Source organism: Atta colombica, unplaced genomic scaffold, assembly GCF_001594045.1.
Source record: "Atta colombica isolate Treedump-2 unplaced genomic scaffold, Acol1.0 scaffold82, whole genome shotgun sequence".
NCBI classification, from domain to species: Eukaryota; Metazoa; Arthropoda; class Insecta; order Hymenoptera; family Formicidae; genus Atta; species Atta colombica.
The window spans coordinates 821,227-829,262 of NW_017259575.1; the positions used below are offsets into that span (position 1 = coordinate 821,227).

The window sequence follows — 8,036 nt, forward strand, 5'->3', positions numbered from 1 at the left end:
TTACAATATTTAATATACAATATGAAAAAAGGATATAAAATCGAAAATGGAATAAGAATCACATAATCGCGAGGTGAATTTTTTTAACACTAAGAACTATCGACAATTAATTATTTTAACTATTTAAATTTGTTATTATATTGATTTGGAACACAAAAGTTAATAGCGGAACAACCTTCAAAATTTAAGTGGTAATTTCATTAATAAAGAAATTTATCTAAAACTTTGTTCTATCAAATGGTATAATTGCTTAATTTAAAAAAAAAATCATGTAAACATGATCCAATGAAGTAGCGCTACAAATTTTTATTTTAAATTATTATTTTTTAAAAATAAAAGGTAAAAAGAATAAATGGTAAAAAGTAATTGATCAGTTTATATACTAATATATTGCAACAAAAATCATGGCACGAAAAATCTTAGAAAAAGCCCTCCCCCTCCCCATTGTTATAAATTATATGTCATAAAAGATAAATCAGCTATTGCTTTTTAATAGCTGCAAAACTAGTTGTAAAAATTATATAATTTCTGATCATGATTAACTCAACAAAACTTATTAATCATTAGTTTTTACTCATTTCCTTAATTATCGTTATTAAATCCTTTGCGATATATCTTCATCACTTATTGCAATAAAGAAATTGATTTTAAGATTTCAAGTGAAAAGGTACTTTTCGCCGTTTCTTCGCGGATTTTTTCCAAAATGAAGCGAATATGATTGACACTTGTATCCAATGTCTTATATACGTAAAAGTATCCGTTGCGACATTACTTTCACTTGATTCCGTCGATTTCTCGGTTAATACACTCGTCCCACTTTGCACAGTTCTCTGAACCAAATGTTCGAAGAATTTTTTTAACAAAATGAACGACCCAATACCAATGATTATGTGATAAAAGTACTTGATCATGAAGGGCAAGTATTCGGCGAACATTTTTATACACAACGTAGTTGGTTATGCGACTCTTCATATGTTACTGATTCACTATCAACTATCGAGTGAGACAATGCAAGTTGCACGAAAGATAAAATGAAATGACGTCAATGATTGCATTCAGTGAAAACGCAGCTTTGCAATTGTTGCGAAATTGTTTAATACGGTACTCCTCCTCCCAAATAAATGCATCAAACTGATCATATTACAAAATCTTATAACAGTTGTAAAATTGCTTCTTCTGTTAAATGCAGTCACTATCGAACATTCACTACCATGACTTAAAAATATCGAATATGTACAATTTCAATTCAGGCGCGAGCTACGTTGCGGGGAAAGAAAAAGAGTGGGGACCTTTCCTTTTCCCTTTCTCTTCATTCTTCAGTAATTAAAGATTTTTTTAAATAATACATTTTTGATGATAATTTTGTGATGAATTCTTGACATAATGACAATGATTAAGTAATTTTTTAATTAAAAAAAGCACATAAATTATTAATTATGTCAAGAATTGTGTTTAATGTCATTTTAATCTTATTATGATTTTATATTCTACCTATGTATGACCTGATGATTACACAGTTCATAAATTATTCTTGTTGATCATATTCAGCAAAAAAAGTAATATAGTTTGTAACTATTGTAAGATTCTTTAATATAATTTGTTCATGTCTCTAGTTTCACTGCATGAATCTAAATGTAAAGTAATCAAACCCTATATGACCTAGTATTCAATATTCATTGTTTGTAGGTACAGAGAGGAACCTGTAACTAATTACACGATGAATTTACCAAGATAGCATTAGTAAAACATGCAGGCTATCCGTCTGACTCGATTGCATTAATATATTGTTCAGTTGTTCATTCTGTTATACTATAGTAAAGCAAAATGCAAAACGTCATGATGTAATTTTTCGTCGTAGTCATAAATAATTGTTTTTTATAATTACTAAGAAAGGTTATTAATTTCTGTAGTTTATATTATTGTAATTCTGTATTTATACTTTTATAACAATGTATTTAATTTATATCTTCATCAGAACGTTTTGTTTTTAATAAAACAGGAGAAATTCTTTATAAGGTAGAAACAATATGGCCAACTTAGAAATATTGAATGTACATCGATTGTAATGTTTTTCTTGGTATTTCTGTTATTCCAAACTGTATATAGATTTTAATTCATCTGCTAAACATTGTAGAGATAAGTAAGTAAATTAAATGATTATTTGGAAAATAGAGAGTTCTTTGTGTATTCTTACATGTCAATAAACACGTCAATATGTTAATAAACTTATAATCTTATAAAAGTAACACTGCATCACTTCATTTTCCATTTTTCTAACATTATTTTAAAAAAAAAGAGAAAAATATATATTTAGACTATATTAGTAAATACATGTGTACTATACTTTTTAAAATCTTCACAGTCATATAAATATTTGAAAAAGTCCCATACTTTTTTTTATGTTCAGAATGTGTCCTCTTTTGAATCTGACCAACAGTTTTCAATTTTAAACTCATGAAAAAATGTTTTTAAATCATAAAGCTACATAAATAAGATCCTGTTATTTTATAAATAATTAATTGTATCAAAAAATCTTATAACAATAGCAAAGTCGTTTTTTTCTGCTGAACGTAATCATTATTAATCATATCAGGCGAGAGATTAAAAGACAAGTGATATTAATGTTTTAATTACTTTGAATTACGGTCGACGTTAAACATTGTTACAAAATATTTTGGCTTTATTATGAAACTGCCAAAAGAAAGAGGATTTGCACGTCTCCTCGTTTATTTTCAATCTTTTGTCTGTTCTTCTTTTGTCTAACGGAAATATTTGTGCCTTAAAGGGACAAGCAACTTTTCATGCTTTTACAAAGGAAATGATAAATTTTTCTTTAGAATAAATGTGTCTTATGAGATACAGGTCAGGCTCAAGCGAAATTGTTTTTTGAGAATCAAAAAGTAATAATATGATGATTCTATACTCCAAAACTCTTCAAGGAAAATTTTACTCGCTAAGATGTAGTATATGTTACGTGTACATTTTGAATAAAATTTTCCTCGAAAGGGACGTTTTGGAATGTAGTTCAAATAGATAGAATAGGAAGAATTTATATGTGCCAATTGACGAAACGAGAAAGCAAGTTCGAGTGACAAGATTCTATCCTGTTCCAGATCTCGTCTCTTAATGACACTCGTTTCCTCACTTCTTTTTTGCTAGCTATTTCAGAACTTGGTCAACTGATGGAAGAGAACGATCAAATAATATAGCACAAATATCGATACTCGAATTTGGTATTAATACTTATATCACACGTGCCAAATTTCGAACATAATTTAATTTTTCTGATTATAGATATATTAGCTGCGTTTCATAACCTGAGTTTATTAATTCTAACGATAGCTATTAATTGTCTCGGTTTGTTGAGAACTGAAAATTGTTTAAGAGCGTTTCGTTTACATTTTAAATGCGTTTCTCTCTCATTTGCCAAATACGGCGACTGAGAATATAATTGAAAGAGAGAATTAATTTTCTCGGAAATTTCTAATAGCTTTATACTCTCTTGCTCCATTTACATAATATTACATAACTTTGTCCAGTAACAGATCGATAATATAAAGGTAAAAAAGAAAAAAAAATTATAATAAATTAAAAAGTTTTCCATAGATATACATTTTTTATTTATTTAGTAAAAATAGATTTTTATTTATTTAATATAAAATAAGAGATTTTTTTGTATTACTCTGTATAAAACCTCTGCGAGAAATTTGCTTAGGCAGAATAATTTTATAATCCTATTGAAAAAAGAAATACGTCTTCCCAACAAATAAGCTGACGTCATTTGTTGTCATTTTAACGTCAAATGACGGTAAAGACATCATTTTGACATTAAAATGACGACAAATAACTACGTCAACTTGCTTACTAAGTTATTCTTGCATTTTCTTCTCGTTATTTTTATATACTTATTAACGAATTAATCCTTTGACTTGTGCACCAATCTGATAGCGCATTTTTTCGTTTTCTCTCTCGTTTTACGATCACAGGTGATGCAACGTGCGCTGTGCTGACCTTGATTATCAATAAGGAAAAATCGATACATAGAATTAACGAGAACGCAGTATACAATGTCCTCCTCCAGAATCGCAGAAGATATATTCCAATTACATACAAAACTTTTTACAGAACAGAATAATATCAGAAGCTGCGTTCGACACTTTGGAACTACCTCATATAAGATAAAAAAAAGCAAATGAGAGAGATAAGAAATTGCGTACAAAATTCTCGAGAGAGCAGGACCGTGTCAAGCATTCGGTGTAAGTGAGGATCAATTAAATATAATAATTTTCAAAAACTCAATCAAATTCTACTTGACAAAATATAATAATATGTTCAAATTTAATTTGTGTCTGACTTTTCTTTTATTTTTTTATTTTATCGATTCTGACATTAAATATTCTATATTATATATACAAAGCGATTGGCCGGGAACGTGATTGTCCGTATAACACCAATTATTATACCTATGAAATATGTATCACAGCGTTGCTTTGAATGGAATCCTTATACTTTGTTTAACTCTAGCTCAGGGATTCGATTGTGTATCACACAATTTAATAAAAATTAATATATAAATAAAAATAAGCAAATTCATGGAACATATTCATAATAATTCTAATTAATTAAAACCTATAATAATAAATTTGCTCATTTTTATATTTAATTTTTATATAATCAACTTCTTAGATTTTTAGAAGCAACGATTTCGAATAGACGTGTTATTATATTCGCCAATAAACATACTCACAAAACGAGAATGGATTAAAATGAATTGAAATTTTATCTATATGAATGCGTTTAAATAAGAAAACTTTTTTTTGGACTCAATTAAATTCAATCAAATTCAAGCAGTATTTAAAATGCACTTAAAAAAAAGTTGATGTTACTTTTAGATTAAAGGGTATAAAAATGTGCTTTATTTTTCACTACAATTTCTATAAATGAATAAAAATATATTGGGATTGGAAAAGGATTTCAACGCTCCTGCGATATACTCTTGAAAATCTGAATCCATTTCAATCAATTTCAATCCATTCTCGTTTATTTACAGCATAAATGATTTTGAGTTGATCATTATAAAAGTCAAGTATAAATTTCAAAACAATAACAGTAATTCCATAATAGATGTATATTTTATTGGACGCTTTTATATGTTACAATTAGTATATATTACGATCAAGTTGGACGCTTTGAACCACACATTGAATTTACTGTCACTCCGATGGTGTCGGAATGTTCTCGAAGAGAACTTTGTTCAAAAATATTTAAGTAATTTAAAAATCTCCGAGAATCATTTTATGCTTGTTTAATACCTACTACACAACAACGAGAAAATGATCAGAGGTATTCGTAATGTGTTGCTCGAATGCAACCTAGGAAGAGGACTTCGGTCCGGAGAATCGGTATTATCGATATATCGCGAGGGGGGGGGGGGAGGGGGGGGCGCGGAGTTACGGTGGTACAGTCCTGAGTGGCCAGCGCGCGAGCGACCAATAAGCGGAGGCGTTCGGCGGCTGCGCGAGAGGCGTGAAGCGCGTAGTAGCGAAAACGTGCACGAGTCCGGCAACACGGCTGTGCGGGTTCCGTTCCGTCCGCACCATTCGGGCGCGGCGAATCGGGCGGTTTGCGGAAGGTGATCATGTGAAAAGGACAGCGGCACTGACAGCACTGAACGTGATTTTCCCTGTGCCGACGAGACGCGTCGTGCCGGTGCGCCCATAACTGCACCTTCTGCACGCGCAAAAGCTCTCACTCTACGTCGTATTATCACGTACTCCGCACAATCGTGCGCGCGCGCGCGCGCGTACACACACGCACGCACGCACATAACACACAGTTACACGGACACATCACGTACGTACGTTCGCCGCGAGTACACGCGCGGAACGGACACACGTGTGCGCGTAAGCAATATACACGGAGCGCGAGAGAGACGTTTCTCTCGACAATCTCGACGCGGATATAGGCGTACTGCGAAATGCGCGTCGTCGATTGAGCGATTCGAGTTCGTTCCTGATCGCGACGTCCTGCAGGAACGACGTTAACGTCGTTGACTGGTGACAAGTGTGCGACAAAGGAAGGAAGAAGACAAGAACAGAGAGAAAGAGAGAGAGAGAGTGAGCGAGTAGAGACAGAGAGGGTATGGAGAACGCCATGCAGCCGCTACTTCCACCGCCACCCCCACCCGCTTTCAACATGCCACGGAGCAGCACGGAGCAGACGGTCACCCACGAGTTGATATTTGGTACGTCCATTGCTTTCCGTCACCTTGCGAACGTTGTAGATGTCAAAGTGTCCGTGGATTAAGCCCGAGGCGAGATTTTGCTGAATTGTGGCGAACATGCGTGAGCGATATTCTTCACCGTTCGATATTGAGCGCCAGAAGCGCGTCTCGCGAACTTACGAACCCGAAATCGCTGTCGGCTTTTCGCATTATGTTTCACATCATCGCGAATATCGTTATGGTTCTTTATCATTCTGATATCGAATCACATTTGATCCTGTTTCTCAATAAGTTTGTTTTTTATTGCTGCACTAGAAACTAGACATTGCGTTATAACTTTCTCACTAGACAACACAAAGTTTCAAAGCAGGACGTAAGACGTCTTTTGCAAAAATTCTTGTCTTTTATGTCCGTTTCTATTAATGTAGAAACTTTAATTTCGATTCGACTTATTCTTCATCTTTTTCTAATTCTTTGGAATTAAAGAAAGATGAAGAATTAATTGAACAAAATTAAATTAAACTATTGGTAGAAACGGGCAACATTTTTTTGTAAAAATGTTTTAAGGCGCTTTGTGAAAGTGTTTTTAATGTTCATATTTATCAATGTAGATTAATCTCGGTTTAACTTATTTTTTTTTATCTTGTTCTAATTCTGAGACTCGAGATTAAAATTATCTACATTGGTAGAAATAGATATAAAATCGTGTTTGTGTTTTTGTGTCTCGTTTTTCAACATGCGTATCTTTCGAGTTTCTTCTCGTTTTTGCCAAATGTCACAAACATATATACAATACCTGTTCCGCTGCAAAAAAAATACATTATAAGTTCAGCTTTAAAAAAACAGATCTCATGATAACTGACATTATCCGAATATGTTGTGTTACGCAATCGTTTGACACGCGCCGCCGGCGCCGTCGCGTTTTGTACTTTGATAGGAGAGCCATAGGGTAATGGAGAGAAATATCAAGTCTCGCTTGTAGATGTTTTGAACGAATAGCAGCACCGTCGACGTAGTGCGCGGCATAAAATTAAAACTTGCGACAAACCAAGTTTTTTGCGCCGGCTGGCTTCATCAGTCTCTCGCTTGAAAATCGTCTGAAAAAGAAAAGGACGAAGAAAGAAAAAAGAACTGTCGCCGTTCTCTCGATGACGCGTCTCTCGAGATCGCCTTCGAGAAGGCGAGAATGTGCGCGGCTTCTCGCCTAGATGAATAGGCTCTTTCTATATTTAACCGTATAGCAATATGTAAACATAATCGGACTGCCATTTTAGAAATTAGGTCTGATCTATCAAAAACGCTGTCGCGTCGCCAAAAATCATTCTCTCGCGTTTGTTAGATCTGGCAAAGACAAAACTCTCAGTCCACTTTTCGAGAATCCAGAAGAGCCATTCTGTAATCGTGAAAACAATTCTGAAGTTTGTTTTTTATTGCTATATTAGACTGTACTAAAACTTTCTTTCTCACTTTCGCCAAGTATCAAATATACACTTATCTCACTTTAAAGATGCATCAGTATATGTCTTTACAAACAGTGACTGTAATTGGACTGTAATTTATATTTTCTGTAAAAATGAATGTTGCATATAACATATGAAACAGTTCAATATTTAATGTATTTCAGAACACAATTTTACATATTTTACAATTTTATATATGCAATAAATTATCTTAATTATTTTTTTAAAATATATATTTTTATTGAAGTTATTTTTAATCAAGATTTTAAATTTATAGTACTACTTTTAAAATACAATTGGCTGCGTTCAACAGGAAAAGCAGCCTTGCAACTGTTGTAAAATTTTGCAATATG

The 8,036-nt window shown here is 32.9% G+C and overlaps 2 protein-coding genes across 2 annotated transcripts in view; one reads left to right on the forward strand and one right to left on the reverse strand.

Annotated features, from left to right (window-relative positions):
* LOC108692763 (iodotyrosine deiodinase 1) overlaps window positions 1–975 on the reverse strand; it is a 2,777-nt gene extending 1,802 nt beyond the window's left edge. The window contains exon 1 of the mRNA XM_018201186.1: window positions 773–975. Within this exon, the coding sequence (XP_018056675.1) occupies window positions 773–935 (163 nt within the window). The 5' untranslated portion in view covers window positions 936–975. The remainder of the gene's footprint in view (window positions 1–772) is intronic.
* A 4,460-nt stretch (window positions 976–5,435) lies between these two features.
* Window positions 5,436–8,036, forward strand: part of LOC108692801 (ribosomal protein S6 kinase alpha-5) — a 41,365-nt gene continuing 38,764 nt past the window's right edge. Inside the window, exon 1 of the mRNA XM_018201281.1 lies at window positions 5,436–6,244. Coding sequence (XP_018056770.1) covers window positions 6,142–6,244 — 103 coding nt within the window. The 5' untranslated portion in view covers window positions 5,436–6,141. The remainder of the gene's footprint in view (window positions 6,245–8,036) is intronic.